Consider the following 27850-nt stretch of genomic DNA (forward strand, 5'->3'; position numbering starts at 1 on the left):
CTTCGGTGTGTGTTTGTTTGTATGTGTCTCTCTCTCTCTCTCTCTCTCTCTCTCTCTCTCTCTCTGTGTGTGTGTGTGTGTGTGTGTGTGATGCCTGGTTGACCGCTCTCGCACCAATTGCAACATCATGAAAAGAATATAAGGATCTGTGTGGATAGGGCACCTCACCTTGGAATTCTAAAGCAACGTGGTGTTGAGGATAGACGCCAGCTGTATGGTGGGTCTGTATGTATGTCAAGAGCATAACTTGAGAAACCTTCGATGAATCTTCATGATTTTTGGTAGGCGCGTAGTGGTTGTGCAAAGAAAGATCCAGTTCAAAAATCATTTACCTGGCGTTTTTCAAGAGTACTGCAGCGGAATTTGCATGTTTGTGTGTATGTAGGAAAAAAAGTGACGGAAACGTTTATGGATCTTCATAATTTTTTGTAGGTGTGTAGCGGTTGTTAGAACGGAGGAAAAGTTTGAAAATGGTTTACCGGGCGCTTTCCTACCGTTGTGCAGCGACCTGTGTATGTTTCTGTGTTTGTATGTCGCCAAGATAACTTGAGAAGCTGTTGATGGTTCTGTATGATACTTAGTACACCTTCTAGTTTATTTCAGAAACTTTAGTGACAGTGTTCCCGATATGCTAGCCCTGTACTGTGTTCATGATGATTTATTTTGAAGAAACCTGTTAACATTTTGAAGAAACCTATAACAGGTTTCTTCAAAATGTATTATCATAAACATCATATATGTATATATTGACATACAGCGGTTCGGAAGTACTTTCTCTTCGTCAAAGAGGAGGTGAGCTCGGATTGGAAGGATCTCGCCTTCCTATTGGGCCTCAGCGAATTTTAAAATTTCTGTGTTTTGTTAAATTATCCATAAATGAATCCATCCATCGTCCGTCCGTCCATCCATCCATCCATCCATCCATCCATCCATCCATCCATCCATCCATCCAGATAAAATTAAATTACCGTGTATATTTCATTTTAGCACCCAAAAACACAAACTACGCATCAGCTGTATAGTCCAACCTCACCAATGTATTTATTTCTTCTGCATTATAAAATCCAGGTAGGAGTTGTCCACTGACAGTACTAGTGTTCTTAAGGGCACCCACATTTTATAATAAAATCACATTCATGGACCTTACTTATGTTTCCGTATATAAGTACATACAAGGCATACAGAATGAGTATTTTTAGTGTACACCATATTTAGGCTAACATTACGACAAGACAGGTACCAAACATTTACCCATGTGCTGTCCTGAACAAGAACATTGCAAGCTAGTGGTATTTGGGTGAGGGACATTTTCATACTTTCTCTCCCTCATAACATAGATTACCGGTAGAATACCAGCTTACATCTATACCCAAAATGTGGACGTCGTTGTCCAGATTGAACATTATAGAATTCATACTTTATATAAAATCTCTCTATGTAACAACTTCATAAATAGAAATATCTACGCTGATATATTCATCTCCAGCAGCACCTGATGGCGTCGCGGAGCCGTGACATTGCCCTGGCAACCCCTCGCAGCTTCCTCTTCACCCACCTCCTGGCAGGGTGAGCCCGTCGATCCCTGCGGTAGTCCACGTGCTCTTCGTACGTGACGGGGGAGACTTGATCGGCCACCATTTCCTGGAGCACATCCAGTGGGAACGACAACGGCTGGACTCTCAGCCGGATGGACTCGGTGGCTCGGTTAAAGCTGTCGTGCAGCTCCGCCGCCGTCTTGTCCTGGATAGACTGGAAGTTGAGTGAGACCAGCCGGCCCACCGGCAGCGGCGCAATGCTGTCGGCGGCTTGGAACACCACGTGGCATCGTTCCATGTCGGGAGTGAACGTTGTGAGCAGGGAGAAGCCGTAGTGACCGAAGTTATTCCTGTACATGACGTAATCCCTGCACCTTGATGGCTTCTGAGGCGGCTGAAGGACGGGGGCGCTTTCCAGGGCCGTTGTGGTTGCGTCGGCCAGAGGCTGGGTGGGGGCTGGCTCCACCAGCTTCACGGCTAGAGACTGCCTGCGAACAGGCTTCCGTGGCGTCACGGTGATGGTCGTCTGGGACGTTTCGTCCGGCAGACCCATCAGAAGGGTGCGGAGTAGCTCCTCTTGCCTCACGGCAAGGGCCATCTGGGCATCATACTGGGTGCTGGGTGGCTTCACGGCAAGGGCCCTCTGGGCGTCTTTGCTCACAGACTGGGTGCTGGGTGGCTTCACGGCATGGGCCCTCTGGGCATCATTACGGACCAGAGACTGTGTACGGGACGACTTCACCGTAACCTTCGTGTCGCCAGCCGCGTCGCCCAGAACCAGGGTGCGGAGAAGATCTTCTGCGTCAGGCTCCACGTCATCCGACGTCGCACCAGCAGTGTCGCCAATAAGGTGGGGTTTGGGTGGTTTTACGTCTGTGACGTCCAGAGGCTGGGCACTGGCTGGTTCCACTTGCTTTACGGCAGCCGCCGTCTGGACAGCTGTGTCAGCCAGGGACTGGGTGCAGAGGGGTTTCTGCGGTTCCGTGGTACTCGCAGACTTGGGAGAAGCATCATGCAGCAGCATGGCCCGTGGGGGCTTCTGGGGCCTGACGTTAACCACACTAGCTTCTGACGGAGTAGAGGTTGTCTTTCCCTCCAGCTCGTCCTTGATGTCTTTGACTGAACGTCTGTGTTTAGAAAGGAAGGTCAAAATCACACATCGTCCTTGTAGACGCAATCCTATATGCTTCTATTCTAACGAGAGGACGAGTAAGGGTGGAATTTTCTGTGCGGTTTTGAGATGCTCAAATCTTTCAGATAACATAAAATGAAACCATCTGTACCATAGACAACGGACATGAGGCTCACGAACAAACCTTACTAGTCATTAGTTTTACTGATACCTACTCACATATCAAATATCTTAGGGATCCATTCATAGCTTCTCGAGTTACGATGACCACAAACCACCCCACAAACAAACACACGATCGCGAATGGTACCGAAAAATTGTTTTCTTTTGTGCAGTTGTGATATAATTCTTTCTTCAAGATTACATAAACGTGCAGCATTGGCACCATGGAAAGCCGTTAAGGAGCCCATGATCAAACCTTCATTTTGCTTAAAACCATCTACATACCAAATATCTTACAGATACAGCCATAACTTCACGAACTATGCTGCTCATAAACAAACCGACAGGTAAACCCACAAATGGCACCAAAAACATAACTTTGTTTGCGAACGTACGTACCTCATCATGACTTTGTCGGCATCATCAGGCATTGCCTGAACGGGTGTGATGCCCGCGGCTTCAGTGTAGGCATGAGGGGGCTGGCTGGTCAGGGCCTCGAAACTGCTCACGAGTTTTCTCACGTGAGTGGACCTGTAAAGTGCGCAACATATATACTAGCTACTGTACATCAGTATTTCAATACCTGGTTTTCGCTTTCTGTTATATTTTATAGGCAACCAACAAAAGCAGAAAATGTTCTAATCCCGAGCTTCATGGTCCTCTTTAACAGAGTAGATTAGTTTCCGTGAAAAGTCGATAAGTATCAGAAACTGCCATATACCATGTCTGATACAATTGCTGATTAAGAAAGTTTTCATCATGATATGCTGAAGAGAAATGTCCAATGAAAAATGCCGACATATCGTTCAGAACTTTCTGCACTGTTGCTGACCGGGAAACACACTCAAACTCGTGCGGCATGAACAAACGTTCAGATTCCACCACTGTAACACAGTTAAAGTGTTTAAGACGGCAAATCGCAATCAAAACAAGTGCTGCTAACATACCTGGCAAGGCGGTCTTTTCTCAACCAGCTGACTCTCTCAGATTGGCAAGTAGACTGTGCCATTTTTTAATCGAAATATACTCGGAAATCAACAACAAATCAAGAAGAAATAGCGGATAAACACGGAAACGATCCGTTCGTGTCCGCAGGTGATTTGTTTGTGCCGCGTTGCTGCGGGAGCGAAGCGAAGACTTGTTCTGGAACATCATTGACTATTAAACTATTGTTGCTTCATGATGTTCTTGAACCGCAGTTTGGTTTGACGACATGTAACGACCGTGTTCTTTTGCCTTCCTAAGGTCTTGTCCTCTTGCGTTTTTTGTTTGAAATTGTCACAACTGAGACTGAGTTAGAGCTACGTACGTGGTTTTAGTTTTTCAGTAGCGAAAAACTTTAGGAGAAACTTAGATTTAGCGCAAAGACCCGTGGGACGGTTCGATGGTGTCAGGAACACGTGCCACGGCGGTCAATTCAAGCGACGATAGTTTTAGCGGTATTTCAATCTATTTTACAGGGGAAAAGTATCGTTTTACACATTCGATCCATCGATCCATCCATCGATCCATCCATCGATCCATCCATCCATCCATCCATCCATCCATCCATCCATCCATCCATCCATCCATTTGAAATTGCACGCCGGTCGGTCGCTATAGTAAAGTCCCAAGTCCCAGTCACTACCGGGTTACCGGAAGCGCCCGAGGGCTCCCCCGAGCCGATGCCGGGGAGCCTGTTAATCTGTCCAATTGTCATAAATAGTTTAAAAAAGATCCTCTCTTTCAAATGAACGTATTATTAGATGATTCACATCAAGGTTTCTGATATACAACGTGGTAGAGGATGGCTAGAGCTAACATACGATTTGAGTATTAATTACTTAAATATGTTCAGTTCATCGATGCATATGTCGAATAAACGCATCCGCTACCACATGGGTCAATCGCCAACAAGTAACAGCATAAGCCTGGTAAATGTAAATACAAAGAGTGGAGACGGAAAAAAATTGAGGTGCCATTTTGTATATTTTTCTCTTGGGTCTGTCTGTTTTTTCAGAAGGCAGTTGAGTATCATGTTACTGCAAACACTATAAGGTAGATATGTGTTACATGTTGTATACTTGTATATGTATGGTTTATTTTTCTTTCACCAATGGGATCGTCAGTTGCGATTAAGTACCAGACTCGTAAAAAAATGCATGCATGCATTACTATTTCTTAGTCCTAAATCTATAAATCCGTATAATATCATCATATCCACTGATCCTTACTTACTAGCAGTGCTTTATCCATAACATCATAATTACAAAGACTGCTTGATTGAATAAATAAATAACAATTTTGTACAACATTGGCAGTTAAGAAAGTCGTTGGGAATCAAGGAACATTCATGCAACAGTCCATGATCGGGACGGCAGAAAAAGTCTCTTTCTTTAGAAATCGGAAGAGAAATCGTCAGAAAACATGATTGTATCCCTGATCAAGATGCAAACCTCGTCGAACCAAATCAGCTGCAGCCCACTGTGTAGTTGAATATTGTCAGTTTCTGAGATATGGTCAGTTGCTTCATGCTTGTAGTCTACAGAGCGAATGAGCTTCCCCATTGGCGCGAATCATTTCTGTTTACATGATGCAAAAGACAAGTAGTTTCACAAATAGACTCGTGCTATTTGTGCATACCAAGCACACTATCATTCCTAACGATACATCGATCCTGTTGCCAACACCTCTCAGATTTCATCCTGTGAAGTTTAATAAATAAATAAATAGATGAGGCTTTTCCCTCTGGCAATAATCGATAATTGTCATCCTACAATATTACTGTTTATAAATACTAGGCTTTACTGTTTATAAATACTAGGCTTTTCAGATATAATACTGAATCCCATATCATTACCATGGTTATGTTGAATGATGTTTATCTTTACCTGCATATCAAATGTACAGTATATAAATTATTACGGTAGACGCTCCAGGTATTGCACAGCAGTTTGACAAAGGTGTAAAATAAAATTAAAATAATAAATATGTACAAACTTGATTTCACATTTCTCTTATTGCGTATCATTAGGTCAGTTATTCCAGTGGAAAACCTCGTTGATGGTTGAATATGACTCAGTTTGGTCCTTAGGACAATGAAGATGTTCACTTGAAAGTTCGTAAGCGTTGGCAGAAGTAAGTGTCAACCAAAGGTGGAACTGCAAATTGCCAACACGCAGCTTCAAGTCTTTAAAGCTCAAGGAATGAGAAAGACTGACAAAGACCAGCGCTGGTCAGTCGAACATTGGTTATGTCCAATTTTTGTGTTGGCAATATACAGTTCAACTTTGCAGTTCAAAATGACATTGAAGATGTTCGACACTTCATTGCCGTTTCTGGAAAAACGAGACAAACCCGCGCAAAATCTTGAAAAACCAGTAATAGTTGAGGGTGTTGAAGAGGGCACATCCGCCCACGTAGCAAAGCAGGACGGGTACCGGAAGTTGAAAGAACTGCTGGGAGTCCATGACCATGAGCCTGATGAGGTTGTACGTGGCAACGATGGTAGACAGGACGCGTCCGAAGAAAAACGTCAAGACCATCGCAAGTCCGTTGCAAATAAAGAGAGGAGAACCTTGATCGCCTAGTTGTTTAAGAATCATTCTGTAGAGAGAGAAAAATGGCGCGTAAGTATCTTCACAATTCTTGACGTCATTTATTTCTTAATGAACCTAGCATTCTGCCCCACCGTTCCACATAATCAGAGGATTCAAATACGTGATACTAGCAAACTCGGAGTTAGACATTTACGTAAAAGCATCACCCCAGGAAACAAAAAAAAATATCTATTGCATACGTTATTAACCAAAAAGGATAACCAAAAGAATAATATCGCCAAGGGCTTGTTCTTAATTTGATCATTTGAGTTTTGCATGAAGTCTATTTGTGCAATTTTACACTTTGACCACCTGTCTTCGACGAAAATTGACGACATGTCCGGAAATGACGACATTAGTACTTACCGAGTATTGACGAAAGGTCCGGATATTTCCATCATGTAACAGATGTTGGCGTAGTAATGTAGACAAGGGTATGTCTGCATAAATAACAACACATTTACACCCGAATTAGTGACGTATGGAGGATGATGAATCTTATCATTAACACCGCAAAAGTGTATTTTCGTTCTATTCCACATAAAACAGCAAAACACAGGAACTTTAAAACAATGGCTATAAGTCATCATAAAATTAACAGTTAGTGAGGGCTCTAAAAACGTGTTTTCTAACGAGGGGAACCCGTGCTTAATCGTCTTTTTACTGTTGGAAAATCAAACGATTTCTTCAGTATCTTAGCCACAGTAGTACAATCAATCTGTATGCATTGACCAGTACCATATACTTCACTGAGTTATTATATTATGAATGAATAGATATAATTAATCTAGTAGGAAGTAAATTTTACACTTCGAGCTGAACAATGTGACAGACAAAATAAAACACAGCTCAGGTTTTCCATGCTTAGATATATCATGTGAAAATGTTCTGAATGAAAAAGTGCTTATGACATGTTTGTCCTGCCCTAGCTTTGATGACCTTACCAATGATATGTAGGCCGTGTATGTTGAGACCAGGTGATGAAGGAAGCTCGCCTGGTCCACTACCCGGTACCATATCATCAACAGACAGGCTGAAATGTTAGAACACACGGCGTCAGACACACATAGTGTTGATGGAACATTGATTTAAGTGACTTCCTTGATTATTTTACACACACACACACACACACACACACACACACACACACACACACACACACACAAACACACACACACACATACACACACACACACAACACACACATGATTGACGTCAAAGTTCAACATCAACGTTTATCGAAGTTTGACCTACCTGCAGCGCAGTATCCAACCATTAGGGAGTTCATAATCTTCACCAGCGAAGACTCGTGCCTTTAGTAAAGGAAGAACATTTTAAGATGTCTACGTTTTCTTTGATGATGACAGGTTTACTCAGCAAGCAAGCAAGCAAACAAATACAGGCCTCATGGCAGCCCTGAGACTGAATTAACAGGCTTATTTACAATAACGGGCAATAAATTTACATATACATAAAAGCATTCTTTAAATACAGATCTTTAGATACCCTCTGTAACATATATCGTTATTACTAGAATATGATTATGATTCAAACATGAGGCTGAAACGTAGTCACTGATTTGCACGAGGATTGAGTGAGTGAGTGAGTGAATGACTTAGTCAATATCGGCAAATGTGCATTGTCATCTTAGTCCAAAGGGTTATAAGAGATCAAATCAACTTCACTGCTTTACTACTTCAATGCTATCGCTAGTATCAGGCGGCAAAGAATAGAAAAGTTGATTAAGTCAGAGATCGATTGTAGTAGCCTGATATCCAAACCTATTAACGTTATAGCTGCCAAGTCTCTATCGTCCTCTATTTGCCAAGAGAACAAAAGAGACTGCAGTTGTAATAGGTTAGGATACCAGACTACCATTGCAGAGTTACTGTAAATGCAGAAATGCTCGCGGTGGTTTTATGTTCGCTTTTCGCGGTGAACTCTTTACCGCGAACTTAAAACTACCGCAAAAAGTGTTTCCATTGTAGGACTGTAGCGCTATATTGTTTCAAACGCGAACTTAAAACCATCGCGAACACTCCATTTTCTCTCTACCGCGAAATCAAATCCCCGCGAATGTCTCTGCATTCAAAGTACTGTTGTACGTACCAGATGACGTCATGAGGCACCTGATCGGTGAAGAGGCAGGCGTACCAGGCCAGCGTTGCCATGACGAAGACGTGACAGATTGACAGGGCTCTGGAACGACACAGGAGTAGTCTAATTATCGATCTTGCTCTCCAAGCAGAGGTTCGGTTCTGGCTTGTTTTCTGGCGTCTTTTTATGCGTTTTTGTCAGGCTTTCTATTTTGTCAGGTTTTCTTTTTTTGCCTGTCTGACAAAAAGAATAAAATCTGCTAACATAATTCCACCAGGGTACATATTTCCGCCGCCATGAAAAGATACGTCCAAACAGATCTCAAACCCAACGTCCCCCATGGCCAGTATAATGCACTACTGTATCTAAACTACACATATCTGGGGGTGCTGCACTAGAGAGCTCTCAAACCCACTGTTTTTCAAAGTGGCGGATTTATGTAATCCGGCGGATTAATGTTAATGGGGCTTTCATGACAAAACAGAAAGCCCGATAAAACGCATTCAAAGACGCCCAAAACATCCCCTAACCTCTGCTTGGAGAATAATTAGATCTATTAGATCATAAACACTACCCACAGGGAGTAAGGCTAATGAAACTGCACGCCCTCCAATTTTCTTATTGGGTATTAATATGTATAGCCTGATTAGATCGTGCTGTTTGACCGTACGCGGTTAATTATCGTGACAGTATAAGGATAACTGATGATATGCCATTGCTGATTATGTGAATTATCACATACCTGTACTTTACTTTAATCACATATAACCATTATAGCTCGTGCAATGAACCGTTAGTCTAACATAGTAAATACTATGATGCATTGTTCAAAGCGTATAGCAATTCTTTTCATCATCACACGTATCTTTATTAAGAAAGTCACATATAATCCAATGCAGCAAATACAATTAACAGATGATGATAACATAATAAACATTGTGTAAAGCGTATAGCAATTTTTCTTTCACACTTACGCATCTTTAATTAGAAAGTCTTTTCTCGGCGTGAGTTCATCGAACCCGGGAACGAGACGCCTGAAGATCGCAGGTGTGATGATAGTGAAGATTGGGAACGAGACCGCGAAGGCGCCGGCCACGATCAGCCAATGAAAGAGCTCCACAGTCATGGCGCTACAACTGCAAAAACAACAAAAAAAAAACAAAAAAACAATTGCATTTCACCAAAAAGGCAATCAGATATAGCAGACCCACAGTCGGCAAAACCATCTTAACTTAAACTGCACTGTGCCCTCTTGTAGAATTGGCCCTCTGCAAGACCATACCATGTCCAGGACAAAAGATACAAAAAAAGGAAGTTATGCTTCAGTACCAAGGTCAGTCGCCAGGAAGCCCAAAATCGACCTTGACCCTTGTCACCCCAAGACCTACCCAAAAACGAAATACATGTATCACAGTCCATACAGATCATCTAAGTTAATATGTGTAACAAGGTGACGAAAAACAGTAAAGATTTTAATGTGGTCTCGGACGAGATCGATAAGTGCTGCCGGCAGGCACTTCTGGTGGGAACAGTCGATACACGACCCGATTTTCGGCGAACGAAGCAGTATGCACATCGAGTAACGTTACAGATGGGTACTATGGATATAAGATAGATAGACAGATGTAGATAGATAGATAGATAGATAGATAGATAGATAGATAGATAGATAGATAGATAGATAGATAGATAGATAGATAGATAGATAGATAGATAGATAGATAGATAGATAGATAGATAGATAGATAGATAGATAGATAGATAGATAGATAGATAGATAGATAGATAGATACAAAGATAGATAGATAGAGAGATAGATAGAGAGAGAGAGAAATGTCGCAAGGGATAGATCGATAGATAGATAGATAGACAGATGATAGATAGAAAGATAGATAGATAGAAATATCACAGGAGATAGATTTAAGGATAAATAGATAGAAATATCGCAAGTAATAGACAGAGGGATAGAGAGAGCATTAGATGGAGAGGCGAGGCAATAGTTTTTAGATATTGCTTACCGCCGATTCTATCTTAATATCCCTTTCCTTTAGATGGCACATACACCTAAGCACATAGTACCTGTCCGACTAATCAATCATGCACAGATACTTGTTATTCATGTGTGTATGAAAGTGACTGGAATCAGCATATTCAGTGGGTGGGATTAGCCTCCGTTGCAGGCCTCCCCAGGTTCTTTGGCTGAGGGGGGGGGGGGGGGGGGGGGCGTATCTGCTTGGGGGCCGTATCTGCTCGGGGTCCGCATCTGCCTGGGGGACTGTAGCAGTGTGAGGGAAGCCTGCGCTATGTCGCTTTCAGACTTTCTTAATCACCAGGGCCTTTGCTGAAAGTGATATAGCGCAGGCTTACGATAAGTTGAAAAATCACCGTTGGGAGACATGTAACCGAGGCTAGGGTGGGATACCGTTCCCAGGAGCTTAGGACCACGCCCACAGTCGATTCACACGAACAATAGAAGGCAGCTGCAAGGGATGCTGCACGAGGCTATTGTAACAGGCTTTTCGTACACAAAGAACTGCTCTCTGCACCACGCGTTGTCGTATTGTTTTCTGGTGTGAAAAAGCCCATATGAGAAATGTGTATTCACTTATTTGTTTGTATGTTTGTATAGATGTAGTAGACCTTACGAAAGTCGCTGTACTTTTGTCGTGTCAATAAAGATTTCATATTGTATATATGGAAACTAGTAGATCAGAAAAATGGGCAAAACGTTGAATTTGCGGTTTTATGTATGTGTTGAATAATACATTCATATTGTCTAAGCCTTTTCTGATAGATATGAACGCAGAAGGATATCGATACAATGGAAATTGGAAAGAGGCCTGCAGGCTGATTTGAGCTTCTCATGAATAAACAAAAAAGATATGACAATAGCGCTTTAAAGTTGTATGATCATATAGCATTACCCTCTAATATGATATGTATATAGTCGTGGAGAAATACAGTCAACACTGGACAAGTGACCACCTCTACATAAGGATCACCTGGTCAATGTAACCACTTTTTGGTCGTCTGTTAGATAATTTTCCCCATTGACACAGGCATTAACAATCCTGTCTATAGTGACCACCTGTCCACATAGACCAGATTCTATTGGTTCCCTGACTGGTCTTCTTTGGCGGTTTTGACTGTATCTTGAAACAGAAATAAAGAGACATGCTAAAATCAATAAAAGATTTAACGTATGCTTCCCACAGAAAACAATGTCCCTCGTTATATAACATAAAGAATTGGACACGCCAGCAGAAACCAAGAGATGGTGGCCATTACTGCCACATTATCAATATTTTAAACCGACGCTACCATGCTCTTTGCAATCATACACTCAGGCTCAATGTAAATACCATTAAATTTCTCACGCCCACCTTTCTGACACGTTAGCATTTACACGCAAGCGGAGTGATAGAATTACCGCCAGAGTATATAATAGAACTGCAAAGAATTAGGTCTTTACGGTTAATTTGAACCGCAGACAAGGGGCCATCATATATCAAACACTCGCCATTGCAGAATTGAAGGGTGTGAAAAAAGCCAACGCCTCTTGTCGCCAGGCCCCCTCGTATACAGTTATCATTTTCATTCATGTCAGCGGGAACAAAGGCACACATGGCGTCAATGCGATTCAATTCATCAAAGAGGCCATCTAAAGAATCGTTCAAGGCTGTGCTAATCTATAGAATATATAGTGTTGCAAAGCGTTATTCACAGATACGAACACATAATGCACAAGAGTAGAGACCTTTTGTTATAAAGACACGGGTGTCCAGCACACCCTAATATAATTTTAGATTGCGAGGCGTTTTTTGCAGCATACAAATTCAACCCCAGGCCTTAAAATAGAGGGACGACCTACCTTTGAGGACAGAAGGCCTTGTGTGGATTGGTCAAGATGAATTTCTACCGTTGGAGGCTTACGAAACCTTTGAAGATACGCGGCGTATATGCTAGGCAATTATGCCGGTCGGGTTAGGCTTAACACATGCATGGCGGTTGACAGAATGGATCGATGACATGCTAGAAACGGCACCTGGCCTCCCGGTGGAGTGGGGTTACTAGACGGAACAGCTGTCGGCGGCCATCTTTGCAGTACCCAGGTCAATCGTATGATGTCGCTGCAACAAATAAATCAATACCACCCCAACGGTATTAAACATACGCCTAACTTGTTTACAACTTTTTTGTCATCAAAAACATATTTACATGAATCTAAGATAGTAATAGTTGCATGATGTCACGATATGGCAAAAAAATATCATAATTATTTATAGTTGTAAATATGATATAGGGATTTGCAAGGAATTTCTGGACGTGACAGCGACTACGCATCCTACATTCTAAAACGATCGTATTGCAACTTCAAGGGCTCATTTTCTATTCCGGTGAAATCGAAAGGACTATCAACGCGTATTCTATCGCACTATAATGACAAAGTGACAGACAGACAATGTCACATCATTACTTGATCTTGTGACCGCTAGCACAGTACCACACGTGTATTCAGCCAATGCTGCAAAGTACATGTACGTTTCTATTTTAACCTCCTTGGTTTCACTGAATAAAAAGACTCTTTGTATACAACCAAGTGTTGTATATTCAACCAACGTTTCGGGGAACCGTCTATTACGTATACCTTCTTCAGGGAAATTCAGTGACTTACCGAACGATGAAAGTGTTCACGGATGTAAAGTTTCGCTGTGGTTAGACAATTAGGTCAATGAGGTCAATGATGTTTTCAAGACAATGCGCATGTTTGACAAAGGCTAAATTTTGTAAATTGATTATGGAACATAAAATCGTCATTCAAAACACACAAAAATTGGGTCATCAAAGAAATGTGATTTTCAGTCGTAACGTTGTCAGTCACGACCAAAAAGGCAACACAGTAGAATTTAGTAGAAAAAGAAACCAAACATATCAACGATCGCATGTCTTGCTCATTTGTATTCACGTATCAGTACGATTGACATAGCAGGGTTCAACCGGTTATGACAGTTTCATCTTTCTTTCTAAAGTAGCTAATAGGAGAGTTGATCCGGGAATACTGTAAATGCATTAAAGTTCGCGTGGTTTTTATTTCGCGCTAAGGCGAAATGGGGTGGTTTTAAGTTTGCGGCAGTGCTAAAGTCACATACTGCTACAGTATTGGAAAGAAATGTTCGCAGTGGTTTTAAGTTCGCGATGAAACGGTCGCCGCGAAAACCGCGAACATAAAACCACCGCAAACATAAAAACATCGCGAACATTTCTGCATTTATAGCTCTTACATCAGGATGGTAAATGACTTAAAAACGAAGTTCTTTATTCACAAATTAAATAATAGCTAACCGCATATTTAACACGACTGTTTCTAAACATGTCGCTCTCAAAAGATAACTCAAGGAAAATTAATATCGCTGAAAACGTTTAAGTCAGAATCCCCGTAGTACTTCATCCAGAGATTGCTTATCATGAAAAATGTACACTGCGTAACATAACAAAACGTTACAAAAACATGAACTCGACATAGAATATATGGGGGAGAAAGTACAGTACCTTAAAAATTGACGTGAAACGTCGCAAATGATACCGCCCCAACCGTAGTAGTCGAGTGTTACACAACTACAAAGGGACACAGTCTGCAGATCTAAATCAACAGGGCCATTGATTATATATTAAACATCACTTTTTGTTTTGGAACCATTTGGAATCAAGAGGTTAACTAGCAGTCAGCCATTCTAATCTAGACTGGCTGACAGATAAACCGTTCCCTTTGTTTCGGAACTTTTTGAAACCCGGTACCTGTAGTTGGGGTAACCGTGTGGTAACCGTGAATCGCGAGCTTAGCTGGTCAGGTTTCGGTGGGCCCATGAGGGTTAGCTATAAATCAAATCTCCGGTACTGAAGTTCCCCCAGCAGGCCGCTGCAAGCTAGCCTCTACCAGGCTCCAGAGGCGGCTGGAAAGACTAGAAATTGGTCAAATAGACAGAAAGACATTCAAGAGGAGTTAGTCTGCTTTCGGGGTACAGTTTGCCGCTCTGGGATGGCATATTGGACCTCCTCTCCGTAGCTATAGCTTACTCCCTTAGTCATACTATTCACTCTCATGATTTGGCCAATTTCTACTATTTTTCAGCCATCCGCGGGGTCTGGTAGAGGCTAGCTGCAGGCCAAGACAGTGTCCGCGGCCGATCCACTCACTAACCGGGCAAAGCTCACGATAGACTCTCGGTGGTTACCACTTTGTTTGTCTAGTGGTCTAGTGGAGGGAGCGCAGCGTTAAAAATCCCGGCCACTACTACCCCCCCCCCCCACCACCATCACACCCCCCCCCCCAACCTCTGCTTGGAGAATAGCGGTTCTTAATTTGCAGACCAGTCAGGTTTTAACCCAGGAGTTGTCATTGATATCACGTAACGGGTCAGGCTTCTGTCATTTGCTGTTTGCTCAATTCCACAATAGTCTAACCTTTGTTGCTAGGCGCCTTACCGAGTTAAAGAAAAATCTTTAAACAAGGCCAGTGAAACCTAGGCCTTTGCCGGCTTTGGTTGGGCCGAGAGCCTTACTTTGCTAGTGATTCATTTCACATTCATTACCTGTATACTAGATTCCTTGGGTTGCTGAAAGAAAAAAAGAATTAGCGCCACAGCCTTGCATGTTGGCAACCCAGGATCGACTCTGGGCCACATTGTAGACTAGTGCATGTATTTGCAATTAGCCACGGGCATGAACTTGCAATAAACTTCTATTAAAATGAAATAGATAACCTCCTGGGTACTCTGTGGTATAGACTAATATGTTCAAGGTTAACATTTGATAGGATTTGTTGACCCTCAAAGTTCAGTTTTTTGAGGGGCCAACTCTAGTTTCATCATTGTTAGCAAGGAGGTTATAAGTTATAACCTCCTTGTTGTTAGCAAATGAAAGATCCTGAAACTGAAATTTGAGCCTTGTGGACCAACTTTTGTGAGTTATCATACCCTAACTCTGTAGCCGACTAACTCCTCTGGTGAATCACCCTTTTATTTATCTATTTCGATCAAACCAAGGAGTCTGTGGTGGAGATTATTTGATATTTGACCCAAATCTGGATGGGTTTGGGAGGTGGAAGGACACAGCTGAGTGAGTCGGTATGATCACTGTGCGGAAGGATTCAACATTACACAACCGAGGGGTGTTTCAGGGGTTGGCCTGTGTGGCAAGAGAAAGACCGGGTTAGATTTCTCTCACTGTAGCTTTATGGTGGGAAGATGATGTTGAACGTTGAAATATAGGCTGAAATGTTGTTAGTGGCATTTTTTCTGTACATTTCCAATTGATTGAATACATGATAGCTACGACCGCTGGCGCGTTGGATACACCCGATCCCTCGATCTCGGAAGTTAAGCAACGCGCGGTCCGGACAGTGCTTGGATGGGGGACCAACCAAGGACGTCCGGATTGCTGTAGCCTCACGAAGCTTTCCACGAAATCGTCTTCCGGGAGGGACGTAAAACGGGGGTCCCGTGCTCGAGGAGGTGCCTCGAACACGTTAAACAGCCTCATTACCCTACACATTGGGTACCTGCCTGTGGCACTGGCTGCAAATACACCTGATATTATATGATACCCCTCTGACACCCTAAACTGCACGACTATCACGTGCACTTGTTTACTAGTTTTGACCAACACCGCAGCAAAACGCTATAAGATATATATAATTACGTGAAAAGGATAATACATGGAAAGACAATATAAACAATACCAAATTAGAAGGAACAATTCTTTTAAATCATAATTGACAATCATTTAGGACATTGCCTTTAACCTTTAATCATAAGTGAAATTCAAATCTTTTTCGTTCTCTACGTTTGGCTGCATATCGTTCAAAACAACCTTTGCGAAGTTGGAAAAGTCTGGAAGGCCCAAGGTGAGTCTAAAGAAACTCGTTTATTTCTGCCTAAGCAAAGATTCTTAACCACAAATAATTAACACCATAGATTCCATATGGTCTATAGATCATACTAGTCTGCCGTTTGAGGATGTTTTAGGTCTTTTTTTTGTGTTTTTGCGGAGAAAAATACATTGCAGTGTAAGAATAGAAATGGCGGGCTAAAATTTTATTTGTGTCAAGGCCAACCAAAGGGAGTGGCAAATTGTACCTACATAATTACCTACAAAGCCAATATTTTCTGATTCATGTGTAATTTTTATGTTTTTAGATCAAAACTGCGTCAGAAAACAATCTTTGTGTCCATTATAACTGTCTTCTTTTGTATTGTCCACGTGTACATGTCCCCTCCCCATGTATATTTATAGTTGTGTGTTGCAAATTATATTTCTGTTACTCCAAATATGCGCCATATATTGATTTAATGCTATATTAAGTTAGCTGGTATAAAATAGGCAATGCCATTTTGTTCACTTCATTTGGAAACAAACTTAAAGCCCATGCCAATTTAACTTCTTGGGTCTTTTTTTTTCATAAAAAAGAAAGCAAGTGAGTCCGGTAACCAAGAGTTTAAATTGATGTGGCCTCAGTTCAATTGTTGTATTGTTGAGGACATGTTTGCCACTCTCTAGACTCTAGTTCCACTTACATGTATTGATTCTTCCTTATGTGTTACATACATCCAGCCACCATGTCGGTAAAAAACAAATAGAGCAAACACATCCAAATTATATATTAAACCTAGACTTCAAATTGATGTGGCCTTTAATTTAAATTTGTTGTAGTGTTGAAGACATTCTATGTTTGCCTAGCTTCCTTTGCAGGCTTTCTGCCTGGCACCAGCGTTTATATCCTGGGGGGAGCGCTGATTCCCGATTTTCAACCTATCGGGGCCAGACTATTTTGCTGGAGAGAAATCGTATTTGCCGACCACAGAATTTGCCTCTCTCTAGAACTCCACTTACAGTTACATATATTGATTCTTGTGTGTTGTCCATCCAGCCACCATGCCATTACCTGTTGAGTTGGTACTACGGGACAAGTCCGGGGACCCAGGATTTCAACTCAGGACCTCTGGGTTCTGGGCCAAAACACCCAGGTCCCCGCCATTACACCACCGTGACGCCACTTGAAAACAAAAAGCACTCATGTATTAATTCTTCCTTGTTGTCCATCCAGCCACCATGCCTGTTGAGTTGGTACTACAGAACTTCATCGATGGCCAGTTTGTGGGGACGGAGAACCACATCGACAGCTACAACCCGTCTACGGGCGAGGTGTACGCCAAGGTGCCTGACAGTGGGGAGGCAGAGGTGAACGCTGCTGTACAGGCTGCTAAAGCAGCATTTCCAGGGTATGAAGTCCTGTTACTTCCGTGAAGGAGGTTCACTCTTTTTTAATGTGTTAACATGGAACTGTTATATTGTGCACTTGTACACAGTACATTTTCATTTATGTGATTTGACCCTTGTGGTGGCACAAAAGGCAGCAAGTTCCCTTGCAGTTTCTGTAGCAGGGTATATTTTTACAGTTTTTTTTTTCTAGCCCTTCCCCTTTCAACATGCTCCATTTTAAGTCCCTTTTGAAAGACACTGCAGCCCCAACCGAGATGTCCTGACCCCGGGACTTGAACTGGGTTCTCCTAGTTACCAACTAGTAATTAGAACTCAACTATTTGGCTGCTACCAGTTAAGGCACAGGGACATTCCAACCATGTACATTTTACCCTACTGCATTTCAGATGGTCAGAAACACCTGCTGCAGAGCGCTCCAGGATTCTGAACAGAATTGCGGACTTGATCGAGATTCATTTAGAAGAGTTTGCGCAAGCGGAGTCGCGTGACCAAGGCAAGCCTGTCTCCCTTGCCCGAGCTGTGGACATCCCTCGTGCTGTCTACAACTTCCGCTTCTTTGCTACGACAATTCTACACAAGACAGAAAGGTTTGTGAAAAGATGAAGTAATACGACACAGAAATGCAATGTTGTTACTCGGGTGTATCTGTTGATTAAATACAGACCTGTTAATTGGGTTTAGTTTGTTTTTGTGTCACTGAAATTCACTTGATCACTCACTCACTCACTCACTCTCTCTCTCTCTCTCTCTCTCTCTCTCTCTCTCTCTCTCTCTCTCTCACTAAGGTTGCAGTTAAAACAATGCTTATAACACAATGGAAGAAAAGCATAATTTATGCTCACTGTATGATGAGGGTGTGATGGTAGGAAAACCATGAACATGAAACCACCAGGAATATTTCACGATATACAATAATTTAGGTAGACTTTGACAGAAGAAGGCTCTTGTGCTACCTACCTGGAGAACATGCAAGCCACAAACTACACGGTACGCACGCCTGTGTGGAAAACTGCATACATAAAACTACCAGGAACATTTTACAATTTACAACAATTAGATAAACTTTGACGAAACGCTCTCGTCTTTATCCATAGCGCCACCTACCTGGAGAATATGCAGGCCACAAACTACACGGTACGCACGCCTGTGGGCGTGGCAGGACTGATCAGCCCTTGGAACCTGCCCCTGTACCTGCTGACGTGGAAGATCGCGCCCGCCATCGCCTGCGGAAACACTGTCGTGTGTAAGCCGAGCGAGATGACCTCAGTGACCGCGTGGATGATGTGTCGACTCTTAAACGATGCTGGTCAGTTTTCAAACATCTTCTCCATAGACTAAGTGTGCCCAGAAAATTATCCAAATATTTATTTGAAAAGAAAAGACAAAATTTGTATTTTATGTTATCTAGCTTTAGAGTGAATTGTGCTCTAGAGACTGATGCTAATGTTGTGTTGAGAATGTCATAGACAGAAGCAATGCCTTTTATGCATGGGTGAAGTCATAGTAGACACAGATAGAACATCTAGACCTGGATAAAAATGTCTTCAGCCGCCATGCATCAACAGTTGATACCTGTGATTGATTGATTGATTGATTGATTGATTGATTGATTGATTGATTGATGTCCGTTTTTACTTAGGTCTCCCTCAAGGAGTGGTGAATGTGGTGTTTGGATACGGACCAAAGGCAGGCGAGGCGATCGTCAAACATCCGGACGTCCCCCTTGTGTCTTTCACCGGCAGCACACCCATCGGACAGCGAATCACAGAGCAGAGTGCCCCGCACTGCAAAAAACTGTCGCTGGAGGTAATACAGAAGTTACACGTAGTTTGTGTGGCATTGTTCAACCTGTGATTCGGGTGGTTTGGTGGCTGGTGCAGTTTCATGACTTTTGTGTTTTGTTGCATTTATCAAAGTGAAATCAGGCCTTTTAGGAAATGTTATCCTCAGCAAAAAATGAAAGAAAATCATAATTTTTTTTGGAAATGAGTTTCAGATTCAGGGGGTCAAGAACCGAAAGAACCTTATTTGTCACAGACTCCTTGCAGCAGTATTTTGGACAAATATGCACCCTTGTTGAGTAGCTATTACAGTTAACACTATCAAAACTCTCAAATCTTGCCTCTGTTTTGCCTATAGCCTACCACCAGACCCCTTTTAACAATTAGCATTTGATAGGTGCATCCAAGATGTGGATAGGTATTGTAATGTCTGGGGCTTGTTGAGGATGAAAATTCTCGTACTGTTCAACATTACCATCAGTTTGCCTTAGTACAGGCCAAAGAACTAAATCTGTATCAAATGTTTTGAATCTTCTGGCATGTAATGTCATTCATTTGCGTGCAGGATTATATTCTACTTACTAAATACAAGTACACATTGTAAAATCCTAGACTGAAATGGACAGAATTCGGGTAATATTTATTTCCTTTTGGTGTCTAAAAACATGACATGTATTTAAAATTTGTTTGCTAAAATAAGGAAGTTTTTCTATCTGATGACAGTTGAAAAGATTATGGAAACAAACAAGCCTCAGAATATAAACTGAATGCATTTATCAAGTACATAATGTCCGTTAACACCCTTTTCCAGTAGAAGCTGCGATCACTGAGTGACTGCTAAGCAACCAAAGATTTGATAGATCGCTCAACAAATTTCAGAGATAAAAAACCCATTTAAAAATTATTTTTGGTGCTTTGTTGTCTTTCGAATCATACTTCAACATCTGAAATTCCAACTATGCAATCAAAGGTTACACAGATCCAATTTTGTTGTTCAGTCGCTTAACGATCGCCGTCTCGTGGAAAGGGGGTACAAATTCGTTGTATAGGACTGTGCTATTCTAAGTCAAGTCTTAACTTGTTCCTTTTTTGTTTTGTCTTTGCCTATCTGAGTAGCTTGGTGGTAAGAATCCATGCATCATATTTGCGGATGCAGATATGGAGAAATGTATCCCTACTGTGGTCAGGTAAGCTTGTACCATGGGTAAGGATTGCCACAAGTTTGTGGCAAACACGTTTGCTACTTTTCTTTCTTTTTGTTAGTTTTGCAGATCCCTCTCGGGCAGCTGAGAGTCTTTAAGAGGAGAATTCTGGTGACAGTCCTATCAAGTTTATTCATGCCATATCGATTCCATGCCATAGCATTTCCCCTCAATGGTTTTGTGTCATGAAAATTTGTAATAATTTGAAAGATAAACCAAATTTTTGCCTTCTTACTTCTTCGAAACAATTGAAATAATGATGACTCTTATCTCTTCCCACATGACCTCAATGAAAAGTGGCCTAGCGCCTGCAGGCTGATTTGAGCGTCTCATGAGAAACAAGTGTTCAAATAAAATAGGGCTTATAAAACATTTGAACAGGATGTTGTGTTTTGATAAAAGACACAGGCTTGGTTGTAATTGGATTAAAGATTATCATGTCACAGATACAAATGTATGAGGGGGAATGCTAAGAAGAACAAGGAAAATCATGGGATGTCACAAAATTTTGTGCCAAATTTTCTCTTCCAGGGCTCGAAATACGACCTGCAACATGCGATTTGTGGAAAAGTTTCAAAATGGCAGATCAAGATATTAAGCAGGCCCGAAAAATGGAAAAAAACGTACTGCTAGTGGCTTGCAAAGGTTTCTTTTGAGCTTTAGTTTAGAACAATGATAAACATTCGCATGTCATACATGTAATGTCAAGAGTTTAAAAATTCACTAGTCCGAAAAGGCCGTAGTAGGAAAGGAACATAAGTTTAGATACTTGTGAGAACAATTTCTGACAAGTTGCAATATTGCAGGTAACAAAAAAAGCATTTCGAGCCCTGTCTCCTCAATGTGGTGAACACAGCCCTACAAGATTCAGTGTAGATCAAAGTACTGTACTGCACTGCAGAAGGACTTGAACGTTTGATTCAACATTTATTTACAAATTGGCTTCACTCAAATTTTCATGCAAATGAATCAGTAACAAACTTTCTCAATTGAAAACCAAGGCTCTCAGAGTTAGATCTTCTCAAATTTGAAAAAAAGATTTGAAAAAAAGAATTTGAAAAAAGAAGAAAAAAAAAATTAAAAAAAGAAGTTTTTAAAGCGTGTTCTGGCACAAGTTTGGACTTAAGACTTGAAGAATCTTGGAGGGTTGTGTTCACATTTCTGTTTTTACTCGCAGGTGAATTCTGTCTGCAATTTCGCCACGCATTTTCTATTTTTACAGAGAAAAGTGATAGAATATGTTATTTAGATTTGTTCTTCGCATGCTGACGACATTGTAACAGCCAAGCCTTTCATCAATGGCTTTTGGTTAGAGGACTTTGCAATGCCCTAATTTATCTATTCATTCTTACAGATCATCAAACAATTTCATGAGTACCACACAATTGTGGTTATATAATATATTTGCATCTCTCCTGCTGACAGTAAGATATGGACATGGCCTTTTGAAAAAAAAAAATTCTTTCATTGTGACCAGTCTTGCATTTTGACTGTTTCACACTTTGAAATCAAAGCATTTCTCAGTTTTGTTTTGCTATGCATTTTATAGCTTCTTTGTTTCCAAAATCTATCCAGTTGCTTGAATAACTGTTACCTTGCATATTTAAATTTGAAAGCTTGCTTTTGCAAAATACTAGCATTCTGTATTCGTTTCCATAACACTTTTTGCTTTCCTTAAAGCTTGCTTGCTTCTGCAAATAGAAACATGTCCATAACTGAACTGTGCATCAGAAGTTTTGTCATAGAAACATTGTGAAATTTAGTGTCCATCTCCGTTTCACTTATTGCTACTAAACTAAACTATTACAGAGGTTAACATTACAAGTAAGGATCATCAGAGCGAACAAGCACCAGGACTTAAAGAGCATGGGGCATACCCCTAGTCTGGAACAAAGTTTGACCATAGCAGCTTTTGTAAGGAGATCCTTTCATTGTCTTGATCTATTAAAAGTCACACATTTAACGAAAAATGAATCTTAAAGGTGTTTGGGATCATCGAAATGGTGTTATGGTTCTCTGTGAAAGATTTGTCTTTCTATATTGAAAAGCAAACAAAATTGTTTTCAGTGATGCGACAATAGAAGGATTTCCACATGTACATCCCACAGGAAAGATACTGTAGATTTGCTTACTTTTGCGGTGGTTTTTATTTTACAGTAGGATGGAAAAGGAGATATTCGCTGTGTCTAAAATTCTCTGTTGAACTAATTCTTTAGTACTGTAGTAATACATTGGAAACCTGTATTTGCGGTGTCATAAATTTGCAATAGATTGGTCACTGCGAAAATTGAACCACCGCAAACGTTACAAGATTTACAGTATGTGCATTTCACAATTTTTGATACTGAAATAACTTGAAGTGTCAGACTCTGTTACAGAGGGTTGGATCTGGTGCGTGTAAGTATGAGGGTTCTGTTGTTTTTTCATATGTATCACTGCCCTTGTCTAATGCCATGATGTCTCGATTCCCGCAGGTCTAGCTTCGCCAACCAGGGAGAGGTCTGTCTCTGTAGCAGCCGCATCTTCGTGCAGAGAAGCGTGTACGAACAGTTTCTCCAGAAATTCGTAGATGCCACCAGGTGAGCAAAGAGATTATTTTCTAGAACTAATAATATTTGCTAGACTGTTGGCCTTGCATACGGTAGGTCGTGAGTTCTATCCCCGGCTGAGTCATACCAAAGACTTTAAAGCTGCTTTCTCTGCTTAGCACTCAGCATTTGGGAAAGAGTATGGTAGTTAAACACACACAACTACCTGTGGACTAGCCCCCTGCTGTAATGATTGCACAAATTTGTCTGGCCCAAAGGCTACTGAAATGGAGGTCCGCGCCGCCCTATGCACCAAAGCTTTTTAGAAGAGTGCATCAATAACTGTCTCTGTCTTTATCAAATGTGACGTTTTGACGAAATTGTGTATCTTGAAAATGAATCAGATAAAGAGAGGAGGCATAACTTTTTGCCTTCCACATGACTGGGAACAAAAGACAATACCGGTAACCTGTTTAGTGAGAATTCTTAGCTGAATTTTTTTGCAGTTTGGGCCACATAATATACTATCTTACAAAATGTGCCAGTGTATGGTGTCTATATTTTCAATGTGTCTGTTTGTTACGTTGGTTTGTGTCCGTAGTCATTTGAATGCACTGTCAGTTGAGTGGTAGGAAGTGAGTGGGAAGAGATGGTGTCACCGCAAAGGACAGACTTGTGGGAGTGGTAAGAAGTAGAGTTCAGAGGTGGTAGAACTCACTAATCCTTAATAAAAAAAAAGTAAAAAAGTTACAGAAAGCGAATGTCACTCAATGACAGAAGAAAAATATCCAGACTGTGCATGATGAACAAAATGACTAATAATTTGGTGAACATACCAACAACTACCCAGAAAATCATTTTCCCCCAATACTATTGTACCCAATACTATTGTAGAGCGAAACTCATTGTTACCAAGTACATTTGTACTATTGGAGCATCCTTGTTACTAATAGATAGTTTAAAACAAAACTTACAGATAGATATGCAAAGGTTAGTTGTGACAGGTCGTTCAGTGAAATATAACAAGCTGCCTTCACGCCCCTTGCCTGCGAAGCTGGCGTATTACTTCGAAGAATGTTACACATATATAACATCTTAGCTTATATTGAAAAGTGTGTTTCAGTAAGTACTCCTGTAAAGATGTTTTGCCTTTGAATATCTTCTGAATGAAATAAACTTAAGATAGGAAAAAGCCAAGTCAAACTCTTGTTCCATAGTACTGTAACTCCATTTAGGTTTGCATTAGGAAAAATTGGAGTGTTAAATGCAGTGTTTTTTTTGCTTGAGTTTATTGAATTTATTGAGAAAATTCATTAGTGATGTGCCCAAAGTCACACAACTAGTCTTCCTGGACTTCTAACTATGAAACTTAAGGCAGAAGACAGTTTGAAGTGGTTTAAGCTAGCTTTGAAGATCTCACTGCGAAAATCACCAACATCAAACCATCGCAAAAAATTTGCATTTACAGTTACTGTAGTTTGCAGTGGTTTTAAGCTTGCCTTTAAGAGGTCACTGCAAAAACCTCAAACATAAAACCACAAAAATTTCTGCATTTACAGTAAGATCCAGGTTGGAAATCCGGCTGATCCGATGACTACAATGGGAGCTCTCGTCAGTAAGGAGCACCTGAACAAGGTCAAAGGTTACGTCAACCTGGCTTATGAAGAAGGTGCCACCATCATGTGTGGGGAGGGGAAAGGAGAGCTCAAGCTTTCAGATAACCTGAAAAATGTAAGTACTGTAATTCTTGATTTGTTAACTGTAACTTAATTTTAGCTGCTTTAATGGTCATGACTAGTCAACCGCTAAAATTTCATCATCGCTAATATTTGATCAGTAATATTTGAGACAGTAATGTTTGTTCCCACTGTTAGAATTAAATGCCGGAACCTACACCATTTTCCCCCAACCGCTATATTTTCCTACCGCTATATTAAAGTGATTTACAGTAGTTTATAAAGTTCATTCAGTACACCCTAGAGTGTTGTCATCAGTACATATTTATGAGAAATTGATAGCTAATTGAAACTTGTTGGTAGACAAACCGATGAGTTATTACCTAGCCAACATTTCGACGACCATCTGTTGCCTTCTTCAGGGCAATTCTAACTGGTTCTACTTCATACTGCAACTACACAAATATAGGTGTTGCTGCTGCAGTGTGAAAAATGCAGTCCCAAACTTGACTGAGTTTACGTCCCCCCTCATCATGGTTGATGATGAGTGGATTTTCTATACAGCCTCCTTAATCCATTGAGTACATTTGTTGTCCAGTCTGTCTATCACATTGGCCCCGTTCCATAAAAAATCTTGAACGTCTTTAATTGCACTTGCTGAAAAAGCAATTGTTTAACACATGTTAAAATATGCTGTCCACAGTTTACAGATAGGTTACTCATTAACCCATCGACCCAGTAGTGATTCGTTAGCACACATTAATGACTTTCTATTTTGCAGGGTTACTACGTGCTGCATACACTTAATTACAGATAGGTTAGTCATTAACTCATTGACTCAGTGATTGATATTGATGAGTTGATATATTGCAGGGTTACTACATGCTGCCCACCGTGATCACAGATGTGAAAGACAGCTCCCGGTGCATGCAGGAGGAGATCTTCGGTCCTGTCACCTGTGTGGTGCCATTTGATACGGAGGATGAAGTAAGGAAAAAACTAAATTTTTCCCTTTCCCCCCGTATACATGTAGGGAGAGAAATATAAATAGGGGATCAATACAATGTGATATTGATACAAGTTAGAGGAAAAGAATACTCTTTATAATTGCACTTGATAGGATTGCTTCATTTGGTCTCTTGGTCAGCATTCAGTTATTAATTCACAAATATTGAAAAAGAGGTAAAAAAGATAATTATGCACAAGAGAAGTGCCAGTGCTCTTATAAGGTGAATGTCTGTTGAGATCTTGTCATGTTGAGTTTTATCAAGATTTATTATAGGCCTAGATCAACAATACTTATCGTACCAACAAAATTGTACAATAATAAAAGGTCCGTGCAGAGAAGCGGACACATTTTTTATGTATTTCTAATTTTCAGGTCATCATGCGTGCCAACAATGTGAAGTATGGCCTGTCTGCGAGTCTGTGGACCCAGGATGTGTCTCGGACCATGCGCATGGGCAGGAAACTGGAGGTACATGTACCAAATAAACATCATGGAACCCTTCAGTATATGTGTTGATTAAAGAAGCATGGTTTGGGTAATGGACTGCTCCTGTAGCAATTATCATCATCATCATCGTTCATCTGGATTTGCTCTGGTGAGATACAATCAATAAAGTTTTTATATAGCAATAACTGTGTCCATGAAAACTCAGGAATGCAGACCAAAAATGTACAACTGCAAAACCTTCTTATTGGTTGCATGAATGTTTTTTTCTGATTGACAGCTGGTTTGGTCTATAGCCTCTACATCCACAGATATGATCAGTCACTATCTAGCTTCAGCCGTGAGTATCATCCTGTCAAGTTCCAGGCTCTACCTTCACAGAACATTAACTAAACAGGATGACACTCAGGCTAGTCACTATCCACCCATGAAACTGATTTTGATCATGTAAATTTTATGTATTCTAGCTCTTTGTCAATGACTGACATTATTATCAGACACATTGTGTCCATGTAATTCAGTAATGTATATATAGGTGACAACCTAATTGATTTATAGCTGATTTGATAGATTTGTTTAATGCCGGTAGGCTGGAACTATCTGGACCAACTGCTGGATGGTGCGTGATCTCAACATGCCGTTTGGAGGAATGAAGGCGTCGGGAGTTGGACGAGAGGGATACAAGGACTCTGTAGAGTTCTTCACAGAGGAGAAAACAGTCTGCATCAAGCACTAGGTAGTGTTAGAGATGCTTCAATTAGCAAAAAGGTAATCTGAGTTGGTGAAATACATTATGGAGAGATCAGGGCTGCCTCAAGGACCCGTCCCTTCATCCTGGGACGAAAATTGTTGGGATGGAAAAAAAATCTGTCAAAATGCCTAAACTTCATGACATGAAATTGAAGAAAACGTATTTTTGTGACCTTGAAATGACAGGTTTAACAACGACAAATTAGCAACGTGGGCTACCAAACTTTGAGTGGGATGGAAAAAAGTTTAAAGCTGGAGACAGCCTTGGATAGAGATAATCCGTTCTCCAAGCAAAAATTGGACTTCCTGGAATTTGGGTCATACTACCAAAGAAGACTGAGTGAGTCAGTTGATAATTCTGATGAATCCAGTAATTCCAATGAGTTGAGGAACAGTTCATAAGTGACGATTCTAGTTCATATCAGAAGTTGCATCTCTATTAAAAACTTACTGAAAGATACTGTGTATCATAAAATATGTTCGCAGTGGTTTTGACCTCAAAACGATCCTGTAGCGATCTTATGTTCAGTCTTGCATTGCATTGTTACATTTGCTTTACTCAAAAACCTCAACAAACACCTCAACAGCTAGTACCTGCTCCTACCTACCGGAAGTTAACTGCCCACTTAGATACATTTACTGTAAGTAAAGATGTGAGAGAAGCAAATTAATTCTTT

General features: G+C 41.0%; 3 protein-coding genes across 3 annotated transcripts; 1 reads left to right on the top strand and 2 right to left on the bottom strand.

The window, feature by feature from the left end:
* Window positions 1–1476: 1476 nt before the first annotated feature.
* On the bottom strand, window positions 1477–3910 carry LOC136424701 (uncharacterized). The gene is made up of 3 exons (XM_066413324.1): window positions 3777–3910; window positions 3229–3360; window positions 1477–2662 (listed from the first exon to the last, which is right to left on the bottom strand). The coding sequence occupies exons 1-3, from the start codon at window positions 3836–3838 to the stop codon at window positions 1477–1479; spliced, it is 1380 nt and encodes a 459-aa protein (XP_066269421.1). The 5' UTR covers window positions 3839–3910.
* A 2179-nt stretch (window positions 3911–6089) lies between these two features.
* On the bottom strand, window positions 6090–9637 carry LOC136424345 (TLC domain-containing protein 4-B-like). Its single transcript, XM_066412912.1, has 6 exons — window positions 9479–9637; window positions 8517–8606; window positions 7662–7720; window positions 7352–7440; window positions 6774–6847; window positions 6090–6414 (listed from the first exon to the last, which is right to left on the bottom strand). The coding sequence occupies exons 1-6, from the start codon at window positions 9628–9630 to the stop codon at window positions 6135–6137; spliced, it is 744 nt and encodes a 247-aa protein (XP_066269009.1). The 5' UTR covers window positions 9631–9637; the 3' UTR covers window positions 6090–6134.
* Window positions 9638–16279: 6642 nt separating this feature from the next.
* Window positions 16280–27850, top strand: LOC136424061 (2-aminomuconic semialdehyde dehydrogenase-like). Its single transcript, XM_066412476.1, has 11 exons — window positions 16280–16407; window positions 17608–17782; window positions 18170–18370; window positions 18878–19089; window positions 19423–19589; window positions 20681–20751; window positions 23241–23345; window positions 24854–25025; window positions 25844–25957; window positions 26352–26447; window positions 27013–27850. Exons 2-11 carry the CDS (start codon window positions 17613–17615, stop codon window positions 27157–27159), a joined length of 1455 nt encoding a protein of 484 aa, XP_066268573.1. The 5' UTR covers window positions 16280–16407; window positions 17608–17612; the 3' UTR covers window positions 27160–27850.

The sequence above is a fragment of the Branchiostoma lanceolatum genome, chromosome 18 (assembly GCF_035083965.1).
Source record: "Branchiostoma lanceolatum isolate klBraLanc5 chromosome 18, klBraLanc5.hap2, whole genome shotgun sequence".
Taxonomy (NCBI): Eukaryota; Metazoa; Chordata; class Leptocardii; order Amphioxiformes; family Branchiostomatidae; genus Branchiostoma; species Branchiostoma lanceolatum.